General features: G+C 32.6%; 1 protein-coding gene across 1 annotated transcript; it reads left to right on the top strand.

Annotated features, from left to right (window-relative positions):
* Positions 1-3,908: 3,908 nt before the first annotated feature.
* LOC121725564 (homeobox protein Hox-B4-like) lies at positions 3,909-16,399 on the top strand. Its single transcript, XM_042112577.1, has 2 exons — positions 3,909-4,509; positions 15,300-16,399. The coding sequence occupies exons 1-2, from the start codon at positions 3,987-3,989 to the stop codon at positions 15,932-15,934; spliced, it is 1,158 nt and encodes a 385-aa protein (XP_041968511.1). The 5' UTR covers positions 3,909-3,986; the 3' UTR covers positions 15,935-16,399.
* Positions 16,400-16,985: the final 586 nt, after the last annotated feature.

Here is a 16,985-nt window from a genome sequence, read left to right as displayed (position 1 = left end):
GAAAACCTTAAATTTTTAGTTACATTACAAAATATATATTTTTTAATAAATATAAACTTATTACTTTTTTCCTCATGAACGCGTAGAGCTATCAAGTTGAAATTCATATCAAATACTTAGATCTAATTGACGAACTTTGTAAACCTTGCAGGTTTGTACGGAACCCTCGGTGCGCGAGTCCGACTCGCACTTGGCCGGTTTTTTTATATAAATAATTTAAAGTTCGAAAAGCTGTTATTTGAATGAGTATGATGTGCATAAAATATAATAGTTAATTTAAAGTGTAGTAACTCACTTTTTAAATTGTTTCAAATACAATTAATAAATGTGGAGTACTCATAATATTATATACCTACTACCATAGAGTAATAAATATACGGCTGGTCTCTGCTACTACTTACGCTTTAATAATATGATATATTAGGGACTATCTAAGCTACGCTTACAATACTTTTAGGTCTACGGGAGCTATTTACAACTAAAATTGTAAAAGAATGAAACAAAAAAAAACTAAAATTAATTTTGAATAAAATATTATAATGTGATGCTGTATTGTAATCGTGAAATTATGAAACGAAAATAGATGCGGTGTTCTCAAATGGAATTTTTCCTTCATCATACGAAAACATTGTTTTTATGTAAATCCCGATACTACATAACCATACATTACCTCCGAGTTCAGCCCCCGACATAGGAGGGGCGAGATTGCAAAAAATGCCGACAGACGATCCCACAGAAATGGGAAATGGCAACCGCCATTATAGAGAATTGGATCTTCGATAATTGGGGATTCGCAATTTCATTTTTTTCCATTTGCCGCCAAATTAAATTAGTGGTTTAAGGTTTTGCTGTAAAGGCAATATAAGTCTCTACCTGATTTGATCAGAGGCAAGGTTTTGGGATGGTCTTCAGTATAATCAATTTTAAGAAGTAAAGTAAGACTTATACCTACTGTATATCTATAATCAATTCTAATCTGTATTGAAAATCTATAATACATTACATAGATTATAATATAGTCTATAGATCTTAACTTGAATGTATATGTTACTTACAAATAAGATAACATTAGCAGTATCTTAAATAGCATTGAAGGTTGTAGCAAATTAAAACTGAAATTTCTAAATAAAACAAATAATGCGATCGCCAAGTTAAATAGGTTTTTATTCAGCTGGCTCTCTGAAAATACCTAGAATTTAAATGATTTAAGTTTGCTAGCTGTGTCAATAAGTTTTGCATCTTATAAAACATACGTCTTAAGGTTCAGTTTTGCGTAAGGCAAAGTTTTTCGAATTGCAAAGTTTGATTAAGAGCCTGTCTCATTGTTCATTAAACTTGGATTAAGTTTGTTCTGGATAAAACGAGCCAGTATCCAGTTAGCACGACTGAAAAACAAAAGTATGAGGAATGAGGGTGAGAAAGTTTCGCAGAGATTGCCTTTATTGAGGCTCAATTCTAAATTCTGGAAGCTGACGATATAATAGAGGTGAAGTGAACAAAAATTATACAATAACAAACTTAGCGAAGAATGACACACAATATTGTTGGCATCTTAGTAAATAACATTACTAACACTGAATTTCTTAAAATAGGAGCGTACATTAAAATATCCCACAAAAAGTAGGTATAGTGGTGGATAAAAGCATTTACAAAATATTGTGTTTGAAACTAAACAAAATATAATTTGTTTTCTTTACATTTAAATCGGAGAGCTCATAAAACATTAAAATATTTATTACTGTTGTTATTAATGATATTGATAAATTATAACTTAGAAAGACTAATAAAGTAAGTATTTATTTCACTACTGGTTAGACTTTTTCCAACGATTGAACTGCTTTCTAATGATCATGTTGTTAAATAAAAATCCCTCATCAAGTAGTCGGACATCGTAACGAACATGAGCGGCTATAGTATTTCGCTATTGATCAAACCTGTATTGAGCGGGTGTTCAAGCTCCGGCCTTGACTCAGCACATTCGATGATATTGTGATCATCTAATTCAATGAAATCACCGGACATTTTGTTTATTTCGGCTCCCTTGCCGGGTGTCCGTATTAGCGGCTTAAGCCTCATGATACGCCGTGAGCGTGACTCGGATCTGTTTTGTTTTTGTTCGGATTTAGTGCAGTAGTGTTTGTTTTTTCTGACTCAGCAGAAATTACAGTGTTTTACAAACAGAATTGCATTGCATTGGGGAAATTAAATCATCTGACTGGAGGAAACAAACGATTTTTGGAATTATTTACAATACTTCACATAATATTTTCTAACTATTCCATGAATTATATTAGTCATTCATCATTAATTCTTTAGGATTGATCCTTTTTAGTTTTGGATTTAAATTACATAAAAATCCTTGGATTTGTTTTAAATTCTTGTTTTAGTTATCTATACAATTTTATTATATTTAATCAATAATATATCTTGCATTATTTTGTCATATTATTATACACGTTAAAGTGCCGCAAGTTATTTTGCTTATCATTTGCTTATAATGATTGTAGGACATAATAATATTGCAATTTGCAAGAGCTTTTCATATCTTTACAAGTCATATATTATATTATTTTATCTTTTAAGGCTATTGACAAATTTAACAATTTATAAAAATTGCACTGCTTTTTAGTTTTTACCCATCAGAATCTGCAATACACTATATCTTACCACTATTTTCGTAAAGTGTAATATTTTTATAACTGTACTCATTGTTAACAAAGTGTTATATCCAATTAACAACAGCCACGTGTAAAATTACTCGGTTGAAGAAATGTACCTTAACAACTATAATTTAAATAGAAACAATTTTAATAAAATATAGAGGAAGTCACAGATTAAATATTTAAAACAGCGTGTCTCGCAAATAGAGACCATGTTCATTTTGTAGTATTATTAAACAGTGAAACCCCTCGACGAAACAAGTAGTGTTTCATCTCTTTCCCACTTATCAAATTGCCGCAAGCTAAAATGAAATGGCTATAGTCACAGTACGCTCCCACAACATGCGAGAGGATGCTCCATTTCATTCGCACGATTGGAATTGTTTGTGAGTGGAAGGGGGAGAATTATTGCTACTGTTTGTGGCTCTGTTGGTCGCCGTTAAGCGATTTTGAGTTCTATAACATGATAACAGAGTTATATTTGCAGCTCTTATTCCAATGTATGAGAGTAGAAGAACAGCTCCGCCTTAAAAATGGAAGGTGGTATGTAAAAATTTATGAACATGTATAGGAGTCCTTAAAGTGACAGAGTGCGCTGGCGTGTTGGGCAGTGTATATTGTCTCAAAATGTAACGGGAGTGCGCGAATTTACAATTGTTTATTAACAATAAGTGATAGAATACATGACTTTGCAATATTTTAAGGTAATTCCTGACTTGAAGAACAAACTGTGTGTAAAATTGTTATGAAAAGCAGTGAGATTATTCAGTGGATTTTTATGGAAACACGTTCATGTTAGAAAAGTGAATACTGTGGAAATATTACAGATATAATATGAAATATGGTAAATATATTTTGTGACATCTCATTAAAATTGTAACTTAAACCAGCAGTATTAGAAGCTTTTATGATTGGTATGATTGATGTAAGTAACTTAAAAAAATAATGGCAACTAAATCAAGAATTAAGAACAAAGGCTATCGAATCTGCTTCATTTAATCAGTCATAAGATAACTATCTTATTGACTGATTAAATGAAGCAGATATTTCCTATTTTAAAGACCGTAGCTAGGTATACAGAAATTATTTATACAAATTTATTAAATTAATTGTGAGACGACTTGGTAACGTTTAAACATTAGCAATATCATACACTTGTGGCTTTAAGAAATTTAAATCAAATTGGCATAAACTAGGTAGACTGTATTATGCCTTACTTATTTACAGGGGATTATAGGAGATCATGAGTGTGATGCGTGAGTGAATGGCCGCCATATTAGCAGGCGTATTGGAAGCTGGTGATGCGCCGACTCGACCACGCCCACAATGAGCTCCTTCCTCATGAACGGCGGATACCAGCCTCAGCCGGACCCCAAATTCCCACCCCCCGAGGAGTACAGCCAGGCGGACTACATACCGCCCGGAGAATACTACCAGCATCAGCTCCAGTATGGCTACCAGCATCAGTACCCCGTCCAAATCGGCACCGGCTACGGTTACGGGGGATACTACCATCCGATACCGCAGCATCCCCCGGTGGCGCCCCCGCCACGACCACCTGAGCCGTCCCATCCGTCTGATGCAGATCACGGGTATATCCCATCGCACGAAGCCACCCCAGGGCTGGCGGAGCTGGGACTGCGGCTAGAAAGGCATATAGAAGAGGCAGCTCCTGCTGGAAGAAAACTCCAGGCTCTAGGCCGAGAAGGTTCACCGGTTTCAGAACTGGACGACGAGCGACTGCTCTTAGACAGTCCGCCGGTCGATGATGATGACTCTTCGATATGTTCGGATAATACGGACAGGGTTATTTATCCATGGATGAAGAAAATCCACGTAGCTGGAGCTTGTAAGTATTTTTACGATTTATTTCTAATTAATAACATTGATTATTTTCATCATTACTATATTCCACATGCGTGAAACAAGTCTTTTACTGTATTATATCGATTATTATCAACATGTAAAACCGCACAGTAAGCTTAGGTTTGACCTAAGCTTACTAGACAAATGTGTAAGTATAACCCTACAAACTGTGATTAGTAATCAATGAAAAAACAAAATACATAAGGATAACATCATGAAAAATAATTAACAGGGTGATAAAGATAATTAAAAAATGAAGGCAGTTCACAAGGTACTTTTCCATTCCCAATAATTATTGATAGTCACGTCGTCAGTGCGCAACAGCATATTGATGGAGATGGGTTTGTAAAAGTCGCAGGTATTAGTCCCTTCAACCAAATGTAGTCGACCCTTTGAAGTATTAATCTTGTCCCATGTCGTAACCGACGAAGGTTTAGTTTCACTCGTTAAACAACACAGCTATCAAAATTTTCAAGTTGTCTGCGGTGGACTAACTGGGACTTATCCTGGAGGATCTAAACCTATTGAGTCATATTAAGGTCAGACCTTTAACTTCATAATAAAATGCAAATATGCAATTAAAATAACTTGTTTTCCTCCTTTCAGCGTTCCTCAGTCCAGTGTTATTACATTTTAGCAAACGCCAATCGCTTAGCATGCATTTTCTGGGTTAACTTTGGTTTTTCGAAGGACGGCCTAGTTTCTTCTTCTGTTCAAGCAGACGAAAGACGATTTTTACTACATTAAACTTTCAACTCGCTACGGTGACAAAGATTTTTTGAGGTCCATCACTTTTTAGGGTTCCGTAGCCAAATGGCGAAAAACGGAACCCTTATAGATTCGTCATGTCTGTCTGTCTGTCTGTCTGTCTGTCTGTCTGTCTGTCTGTCCGTCCGTATGTCACAGCAACTTTTCTCCGAAACTATAAGAGCTATACTATTGAAACTTGGTAAGTAGATGTAGTCTATAAACCGCATTAAGATTTTGATACAAAAATGGAAAAATTATAAAAAATTTTAGGGGTCCCCATAGGTACAACTGAAACAAAAACATTTTTTTTCATCTAACCTATGCGTATGGGGTATCTATAGATAGGTCTTCAAAAATCATATTGAGGTTTCTTACATCATTTTTTTCTAACCTGAATAGTTTGCGAGAGAGACTCTTCCAAAGTGGTAAAATGTGTGTCTCCCCTTCTAACTTCTAAAGTAGGGACATGATAAATGTAAAAAAAATATATGATGTGCATTACTATAAAAACTACCAACGAAAATTGGTTTGAACGAAATCTAGCAAGTAGTTTTTTTATACGTCATAAATGGTAAACCTTAAACCAACAAAAATTTTTTTTTTCATCTAACCTATGCATGTGGAGTATCTATGGATAGGTCTTTAAAAGGCATATTGAAGTTTCTTATATAATTTTTTTCTAACCTGAATAGTTTGCGAGAGAGACTCTTCCAAAGTGGTAAAATGTGTCCCCCCCCCCTAAATTCTAAAGATGTTCATTACTATAATAACTACCAACGAAAATTGGTTTGAACGAGATCTAGCTAGTAGTTTTTTTTATACGTCTTAAATGGTAAACTTTAAATTAACTTTCATCAAATCAACTGAGATATAAAAATAAATCAAAAACTTTTTAACTTCATAAAAATAAACCTTATTGCTGCTGCGGAACCCTTCATGGGCGAGTCCAACTCGCACTTGGCCGGTTATTATATTTCAAAATGTAGACAAGGAAACGCCCGCTAATTTCGCAATTTCTCTCTGGAAATGATTGGTATGGCTCTAAGGTGTCTAAATAATGATAACTCAAAAAAAAAAAAACAAACAGCTACAGGTATCGGTAGAGAAGGCATTGTTCTGTGTGATTGAAATTAAACAAAATCGATAATAACATAAATTAACAATTACCTATATTGTCCTAACTATTCATAGTTAATAATATGGCTATAATTATGCCTGTTGATATTAACTCATGTAATGTTCAGAATATTATCGAAACTTAACTATTTGATGTAAAAATAATTTTATCATCGTTACCTTTATTAAATTATTATCAAAATTGTTCGATATTTATAAGAAGCAATGAAAGACACCTATTAAATACTTCAATTATAAATAATTATTATTACTTAAAATAATTATCACTTAATACTTATTTTATTAGTTATTACAATAGACTAGTTGTTGTCTGTTTTTTTTTTCAAGATATAGTATTAAGTTATTGGGGACATATTCCAGATAAATAATGACGTACTTAATAAGTCTGTTGTTGTAGTATATTGTAATACTAGTTTGGATTGTCCGCAATTTCGTTTCTCAAAAGTGTTATCACAAAAGAAGATTAAATTTTCGCTCTAGTCCCAAAAATGGAAAATGGATTCACATTCTTTATGTCCATGCAAAATTTCATCTAAGTATAGGTTCACCGCTTAGCTATTCACAGTCAGACAGACAGACTGAAAAACACAATTACGGATTTATAATAATAATACATAATATGGTTCAGTTAATACATTTAAACCAATATTATAATACATACGTTTCTGTGCAAGCTATTAAACGTACAATTTGTGATCTACATCTATGAGTACAATAAAACTGTTTTGATGTTAGTGCTTAGAGATTATCGTCTGCTATTTGATCATCATCATCATCGATCTAAAAGACTGGCTCAAAATGTAGATTAGTTTATTTATGAGCCTTTGGACCACATTTTGTTAGTGGATTTTGTTGATTTAAGTATTTTTCTCTGTCTTGTCTGTAAGACAGTAAAAATATCTATAAGTTTCTGTACTAATCTTGATCCTCATAAGTACAGAAACTAATAGATATTGTATAATCCTCACAATGTGCAATGCAGTGTGCTTTGGACGTTGTGAGGATTATACAATAATTGCAGGTTAAACTTTTGTTTCGTATTTTCTAAAGACATAAGTTTGATGAAAATAGCGCATAGATTTTATTTCCTCTTCTTCCTAACAATATTTCGTCAGTGCTTTAGCATTTATCTGTTTTATTTTTATAAATAAACGAGCTTTTGCCCGCGGCTTCGCTCGTGTTAAGAAGTATTATTATATACAAACTTTCATCCCCTATTTTAACCCCTTGGAGGTAGAATTGATTAAAATCCTTTCCTAGCGGATGCCTACGTCATATCATCTACCTGCATGTCAAATTTCAGCCCGATCGGTCCAGTGGTTTGGGCTGTGCGTTGATAGATCACCATGTCAGTCAGTCACCTTTGAGTTTTATATAAATAGATTCCAGTACTAACGTTTTGAGTATAACTGCCTAATATAGTACAGGTAGAGCAATTTTTTTGACTACTATCAAGCAAATTTTTCGTGACTAGCTTCATTTCGATAAGACGAACAACAATTTCCTCTGCGAAAATTCTCGAAAGTGGTAGTTAACAGAGATAGAAAGAATATATTTCGATTTGACATTCCTAAAATATGGATTGATATATTTTTATTAGGACAATGTTACTCTTAAATTATATAACTATTAATCAATATTATACTAAAAGTCTGCGGTTAAGGTTCTGTTTTAGGGTTATGTAATCAACAACTCCTCGTTCAAGAGTGTCAAGAGTACATAATATCATTGTCCTACAAATAGGACAATCCATATTTTAGGACCATCAAATGGAAATATTAAATCCATTCTATCTCTGTTACCTACCACATTCGAGATTTTTCGCAGCGTAAATTATTGTTCGTCTTATCAAAATGAAGCTACTCACAAAAAATTAGCTTGATAGTAACAAAAAAAAAGATCCTAGGGAACCCGGACTATAAGTTACAGTGAATAAAAAATAACATGAGGAAATCTCGAGAAAAATGTGTATAGCCTTAAATGTGGTCTAATTTGAGCCAATGTATTGAACTACTACCTTGAGAAATAACATTTAAAAAGTCCTCTTTACGTTATTAAAATATATTTTTTTGCAAAATAAAATTACCCCTGGATCTTGTATGGGTCGTGTAGGTATACATGTATAAGAGTCAAGACCTGAGAGAAGAGACCAAGAGAGAAGAAAATATGTGTGTCTAACAAAATAATCAAAATAACAATAATTATACACATAGATTTTTGAAGTCTAATACTTATTCAGATAAATGTTTATTTAAAACTAAACTTAACCATTGCGCTACATATTAGGTACTTATACCATATTTATCATTGTGAGTAAAATAGATAAGACGAAAGGAATAATCGTAAAAAATCTAAAAAGAATGCCATGAATAGTTTTATGATTATCATAATTAATATCTATGCAGAGAATTTAAACAAATTGGTGTAAACTGTGAAGTATTCTTATATCAATTCTTTCAGTAAAGGGCGACTTATTGCAAAAAAATGTTTGATACGTGAAGCTTGTAAGATCCATGCCGTCAAAAACTTGAATCGCTTACAAACGAGAACAAATTCGTTTTACATAAATAACACAAAACCACACAAAATAAAGATTAAGATAACTAATGAGATCACATTAATAGTCGTGGGCGCTCCATTGTACAAACAGACATAAGTGCAAAATGCATTTTAAAGAGCCAAAACGTTTGCGGCGTCACACTCAAACAAATTGCACCAATCAATATCTTTTGATCCTCAGGCTCAAGATCTTTTGAGTGTCTTTTGATGTGTTTTGACATTTTACTAATGTGATGTCGTTAAAATCCTGTTGTACTTTGTTGCATCACAATGGGACGCATGGGTCGTAATGAGCCTCATTTATTTTTATCGCTTTTAAATAGAGGTTGCGGCTTCGAAGCCGCCGCCAAGATTATCTACTTGACTATTGATTTTTTTGGCGACTTATACGTTATTAATTCGATTCTTTTGTATCCTAAGTTGTATTGTTTCTTTTCAAGTAGGTAGCTGGTAAGTGGTATACTAATTTTTTGAATGCCTGTGGTAACATTACCTAGATATGTTAGTCAAAAAATTTTTAAAGCTGATTTTTTTTCTTTTTTGTATACGTAGATAATATTATGTTCTATCTTTATATGTAGAAAGAGATACTGAATATTAAGTAGAGCCCTTACGTTAGAACATTTCATAATACCAGTAAAACATTATGTAACGGCCATTGACAATCACTACTATACAAACATGATGTTATCAATTATATTATTGTTTAATAATGTCGTTTCAAAATTCAAAATAAAATAGTATTAGTAGTTAGTAAAAATAATAAAATACTCAAGACATGTGCTTCATTATAATTAATAATCATAGTAATCATTGCATGTATTCAATGTAAATAAAGAGGTTTCTTAAAAAAAATGTATGAATTATTAAAATAGATAATCCTTTTTCAACGACATTTTCTTAGAAGCAACAAATTAAGTTTTTGTCGGGTATGATCTTCCATATTTTCTCTGGTTTTACGTTTATAATTTGTAACTATAATAGTTTTTCGTATTTTTAATTTATTATGATTTGTTTTACAGTAAAATGTTTTGTTAACAAGCTACATGTTACCTAAATATTGGTGAAGAAGTGAGATGTTGAGAGCGAACGAAACTCATGCATATCACAATAATATATTATCATACATCGTTGACAGACATCAGAAGTCGAACATACATTATGCATATAGCTACCTACTACATTTATTTTTCCTCGACCTAAAGGTCAATACAAAAACAGGTCTCGATAATGTATCGTTTGTTTGCTGTTTGAACAAACGTAATTCATTATAACATATCTACTTGCTACAATCATTTTATCTTTAAAAATAATATTCCAATTGTTTCTGTAGACCGTAGGGAAGAATATAATAAAGCTAGGTTATTTAATATGTCAGATTAAACAATTTTATTTACAATTTAGCTACCTATTTAGGCTATGTTAACATATGTACAAGTTATTACTTATAATATGTAGAGTCGACGTTTGCTTTTTTTTTATTTATTTTAGGTGTTTTTCTATTCTTTTTTTAGTTTAGTACGCTATTTAAAATGAAGTAACACATCATAATATTATTGATTCTGCGCATTGTTACATGTACTTATGATTTCATCAAATGCGAGTGTGACAGTAAGTTTACTTGTTTCTATACTGTAAATAATTGTGGTAACTGGTAGAGATAATGATTCATCTTTTAACAGAATGCCCGACTTCTTACCGTTCAAAGCTCGATATAGATCAAAGAATAATTTGCAATGCACTTAAACTGGAAAAAATAATATTTTTGACGATTCCTTCGTAACAACAAGTTTAAAACATTGGTTCATCCTCCTCACGATATTTTAAGATCATAATTGAATATTGCAACAGGTCTTTCGAGTTGTAGATATGATAATCGCGGGACAAAATTGAAAGGATGCTTTTTCTTATCGACACCTGTCATTGGGCCAACATTTTTCACTCCATAATAGTGGTACAAAGATGGTAAGTGTCGTAATGAGGGACCACCGCGCGATAGGCGAGATGAGATCGGACCACACGCCCGCAGGTAGCCCGACGTTTAGATTGTCATCGTCCTGATGATACGGCTAATGATTGAGTGTAGCTCGGTAACGGATGTTTTGCATACTCATATTAATTAACAATCAGTTACTTATAATTTTATTAGAGAAGAATATTGATTGTGATGGAATTGAAATGATTATTATATTTGAAACAATAATTATTACAAATAATAATTTGTGCGTTTGTTTTTCGTGAATCTCATAAAATTTTAGTCTGAGGCCTGAGCTTTTATGTCGTATATGATATCGTACGCGTTAAGTGAAGCTGTACTGTAAATTATTAATTTAACAGTATTGTCGGGTAAACATTAGAAGAAAGATTTCACAAAATTCCTCAACGGTCAAAAGCTCCAAGTTTGAATACTCTGTACCCATTTACTGACCGCACATTCCAACCTCTACGTGATTTTGGAAATGCCTCTCCTCGAAAATCTTACAGTATTTCGTAGTCTTCTTTTTATTGTTCAGTAGTCAACAGTATTCCTTTTAGTTTTCCAGTAGTCCTTATAGTTTCGGTCTGTCCGTCTGTCTGTCCGCGGTTTTGCTCAGAGACTATAGGACCTACAAAGCTGTAATTTGGCATGAATGCACATATTACTGATGACGACAGTATAATAAAATATTCGGAGAAGTATCAAGAAACTTTTCATTAGAATTCCTTTAAATAGAACTGAGATGATGTTGTTAGTAGTGTAGTGTATGTGTTCATTAGTAGTGTATAACATTTTAAATAAAAAAAACAGAAACTAGCGGTACTACGGAACCCATTTATTGCGCGTGGGCCGTGGCCCGACACGCACTACATTTTGTAGGCAATCATCCCTCGCAGAGGAACAAATTACCTTTTTATTGAATTTCTGTAATAGGTATAATGTTAACATTTGACTTCCATTTATAATAATTGATAGTGTCTTAGCCTGGAATAAAATTTATTATCTGTACGTTGAGCACTCTGCAGAGTAAGGCACAGTTATACATAATATATTGGTTGTTTGTGCACCGTGTATCGGTTATCGGCTCCGACATTTTTTTGAGTGACCGATATATCGTATAGGATACCTTAAAAACTTTCTTAGCGGCTGACATCGATATTTCTGAACGATTGCCATTTCACTTATCGGTAGATCTCAGTGCTTCGTCTTCCCAAATGTCATCTTAATCGGGCGACTCCTACAGAAGCAATCAGCTGTTCAACAAATATTTTGTGCTAATTTTATTATGATTCACAATTTTGTCAAGGCCAGATTCTAAATACTTTCTTGTGTTTAAAAATTACGTTGCATTCTGTACAGTATCAAAAAATAACATATTTTTATAATAGTTTCACACGGCAAAAAAATCAGAGCTTGTGCTAAACTATTCTTCATGTTCATCACACAATGACGAAAAAAATCTTGTTGTCTGTACAAGATATTTTATAATATACATTATACATATTTATTTAATTCATTTCAATTGTTTCGTTCGTGCTCATTGATGCCAGCACCGCTGCATCCAGTGATACCAGTCACTTGATACCAGTGGCTACTTAGTTTAGAACCAACTTGGAAATAGAAAATTATTTTAATTCAAAATGCTGACTCAAGAAAATTAAATACAAACTACAATTAAAATATTTTCCAGTTTGAAAATAAGAAACGACTTTTCTTGGATATTATGATACCAAAACTTTCTAACAAAACTTTACCTTCTTAATAAAAAATCTGCCAGGACATTTTCTTTACATTTTGTATTATTATCGAGTATAATAACTTGGCACCAGACACGCTCTAATAAAGCAACAAAAGATTGATTAAGCGATAACTTTAACTGTTCAAGGTTGTATTAGCGCTGTATTAACGCTTTATACGAGCACAAAGGCAATTTCCGAGCCAGGAAATTGAGGAATTACATTCAAAATTCAACGTACGCTCGGTTATTTTACCTTTACTTACTTTGATGAAACGTGTGCTCTATATTACTTATTATTTAGGACTTTGCGGATGAAATTTTTACTTAGGTAGGTATATTAAGTAAAGAGAACTTAAGTTTTTATGCTATGCCATATCATGCATTTTCTTTGCAAATTTCATTAAACAAGACAAAAATTCAAACGTAATCAATTCTAGGTTCATAAATATTATTTTGTTTTACGTTCCAAAACTATTTGTTATGAATATACTTACATTTAAATTATTATCATTATCACGTTTTATTAAATTTTTGTTTTCTATTTTTCTATTTTCATTTATTCAATTTTTCAAATTTTTTAAGAATTTTAATTTTTATCTCGCTTTTGGCATATAAATTAAGTTTATTTAACATTGAGGTATATTTTTCGAGTGCAATCCCAATAGCACAGAATGTAAAACATTTTTACCTATTGGGTGTAATTTAAAGTATATTTATTATGGAGCGCGAAGCCCTAGTTATTATATAAACTAATTTGCTAAGCATCTATTAATCAAATGCAAAAAGGAAGCTCACGGTTGTACACGTGTAATTATATGCACATTAATTACCGCCCTGAGAGCCTCCATATAAATTATTCAGCACGCAACACTATTCTAGGTATACTATCATGGTGTTGTTTACTGTGAATTTTGTTTTTATGTACTTTGTGGAATCTCAAATAAATAGGTAGACTTACTGTTAAAAATTAAAAGCAGAATTACATATTGTAGAGTGTAGGCATACTACACTCTACAGTTAAGTTGTACAATTATTAAGGTATAATGCTTTTGTAGTGCCCCTTTGACTGATTCGACAATAAGCAATAGGAAATTAAATTATTATTTTTTAACAAAAAATTGAACCCGACTTTCAAGGTAAAAACAATATTCTTAAAGTGATCTAAAAAGTATGAAATAATTCTTATTCTTTATCCGTGCCTTTTTCATAATTTCACTAAGCCTCAACTAATTCTGTACTCGATTTTCATTCTTTTGAAGTCGGTACCAGCCTAGAACTGAAATATGTACTTGACATAGTACTAGACTTAGCCGGTACCGATTTCAAAAGAATGAAATTTTGAGTAAAGAATTAGTTGAGGTTTACTGAAATCATGAAAAAGGCACTGATAAAGATTAAGAATTATTTCATACTTTTTAGATAATTTTAGTAATATTGTTTTTACCTTGGAAGTTGAGTTAAATTTTTTGTTAAAAAATAATAATTTTACTCTTTTTAGTTATCTAGAAGACCTCAGCTTTATGCGTAGAAAACAACTACGAATGTTAACTATTCACATTATACTACCGTAAGCGAAATTGTGGTAATTGCTTGCAGTTATTTAAGCGATTCTGAAATTTCCAAACTTTTATCTCTGTTCAGTGTCTTTGGATCCAGAGACACCTTCCTATGAAATTTCACTTATTTGTAATATATATGTTTGAGTTAATTGAAACAACATCTAAACCACCGTGTTTTAATAAATTTTAAGGATTTCCCTCCATTGCTCTTAGATCCCATCACCAGATCACCACGTTCGTAATCATTATACTATATTAAGATTATATCCTATACATTAAACTACAACACAATAATTTCGAAAATCGGTCCACAAACAGCGCAATAATCATCAAAAACATCTGCTTCGATGCAAAATATCATGAAAAGTACCAATAAATGTATCTATCATAATGTGCTGATGCATGGCATAATTATGGTTGTGACGATGATGATTAATTAAATTGATATATTGGCTTATGCTTTCAGTTTTTTTAAACAACACCAAAATCCGCGAACCTGTATCTATAAGGATACAAAAGTCCTATTCGGTACCTTCGAAACCAGGGTATAATCTGGTGCAAAATCTTACTTTTTTTACTAAAAATTGAAATCACTATATTATGTTTTCATGCAAATTTCAAGGAGTTGCCTCGATTCGTTATGGATCCCATAATCTGATCACCACTTTTGTAAACATGGTACCAAATTCGTATGAAAATTGAAACCTTATACCTACAACAACAAAACAATTATGAAAATCGGTCCACACTCCACAAACGGCGAAGTTATGGTTGAACATACAAAAAAATAATATACAGACGAACTTATAACGTCCTCCTTTTTGGAAGTCGGTTAAAAATACATACATAATTTTTTTATTTCGTTAAGTTAATTACTACCGAGTTTTTTAACTGTCACTAGAACTTAAACTTATTTCCTATGACCTCGGCTTGAAATATTTTAAATTACTGCATAGCGATTAATAAAATAAATTATCATTCGCAATAACTACAGTAATTGACACTTAGTTAAGCTTACTGCAATGAAACTCACAATTCAATTTTGTTCACAGCCAATGGCAATTTTCAACCGGGAATGGAGCCGAAACGACAGAGGACGGCGTACACGAGGCACCAGATATTAGAATTGGAGAAGGAGTTCCACTACAATCGTTACCTAACCAGAAGAAGAAGGATAGAAATAGCCCATACTCTAGTCTTGTCGGAACGACAAATAAAAATCTGGTTTCAAAACAGACGGATGAAGTGGAAGAAGGACAATAAATTACCGAACACCAAAAACGTCAGGAGAAAAACTAATCCGGCGGGAGTCACCACGACTACAAAATCCACACCAAAGAGTAGATCGAATAAGAATACGAATAATAACGACAAGAAAAAGTCCAACAATAACGGCAGGCCGGACAGCATAGAGAACGTGACGGACAATATCATGAATGACTTACATTGTGCGCAAATGTCACATGATTCAGCAATAAGCCCGATGTCGCATCCCAGCCAGATGAACGCTGGTCACCCGATGACTCCGCACCACCTGCATATGATGAGCATGCACGCCGGCATGGACCCGGCGATGGTCGCCAATCTCGCGGCTCACGGCTCCCCGGTCGGCAACGCCTGTGGCACAGGCCTCAACCCCGCCAACAACCCGGTCATCAAATCCGACTACGGTCTCACCGCCTTATAATCCCTAAACTAAAGAGTGTATAGATATATTTTGATTAACGGACTTTTGTTTCTTACCATTCCTTTGACGATAGACGTTATTAAAGTGATGAATGTGTTGAATAAGTTCTAGGCTAAGCAGTGTAAGTTATAGTAACCAGTCATAAGTTGGATGTTTTATAGGTAAGAGGAAACTTTACAATGTCAAAAGTGTGATTATTTTAGGGTAGGTATAGATTTACCATCTGAGTGTTGGACTTGTACTTTAAGCTTGAGTCATTGTCTTCAACTTCATGAATAATTGTCTTTAAATATTTTACATTCAAACCATTTTATTGTGTCATATCTAATACTCAAGTGTGTAAGAATGGTATGTAACATTTCACAACTATTGTTTTAAGTATGGTCGGTGGACATTGATCGTATTCATTTAACCCACTTATTGAGTACCAAGTACTAACGCGCACGTCAATGAAAGCCTCCTCTCCGCTTACAAATGTCATTTATATACTACTGAATTTAATAGAAAATGTCATTTTTCAGACAGTTTATACTTATTTATAATCAGTAATACAGTATTTTTATGTATAATCAATAATGTACTTGTATTTCGTTTATTTCTTAAAATATTTTTATAATGGGACATACAGATATCATAACTATTTAAAAAATGTTCTTACCATTTGATATATCATAATGTGCTTTTTAAGGTGCCTATTATTTAGCGCTTTTTTTGGCCATTTCGTAAACAAACTTTTTAGAAGTATTTAAATGCTCCTACTTTTAAGATCATAATTCTGTTGATTCTTTACTAAATGTAAATACCGCTGTACCTACTGTAATTTTATAAACTGTATTTTTTAAGTTTCAGTTATAAATACTCTTGTAAATAAAGTATAACATACATTATTAGATAGATGTTTATTTATTAACAAATAATAGTTTGTATAATACTGAAATATTATAATAATATTAATTATTGTAATTGAACTTTAAAACAAAAGCAGTAACAAGATAATCCAATGTAAAAAGAACAACTTATAGGGAAATTGATTAGAAATTTATTTTAAAAT

Source organism: Aricia agestis, chromosome 3 (assembly GCF_905147365.1).
Source record: "Aricia agestis chromosome 3, ilAriAges1.1, whole genome shotgun sequence".
NCBI lineage: Eukaryota > Metazoa > Arthropoda > Insecta > Lepidoptera > Lycaenidae > Aricia > Aricia agestis.
Note: the sequence above shows the minus strand (reverse complement) of the source record. Positions and strands in the feature narration are given on the sequence as shown.

What these genes read in the sequence shown, in the direction of transcription:
- LOC121725564 (XM_042112577.1), top strand. Translation starts at nt 3,987, where the DNA reads ATGAGCTCCTTCCTCATGAACGGCGGATACCAGCCTCAGCCGGACCCC. An exon ending in AATCCACGTAGCTGGAGCTT is followed by an intron (nt 4,510 to 15,299) that starts GTAAGTATTTTT and finishes TTTTGTTCACAG; the next exon opens with CCAATGGCAATTTTCAACCG.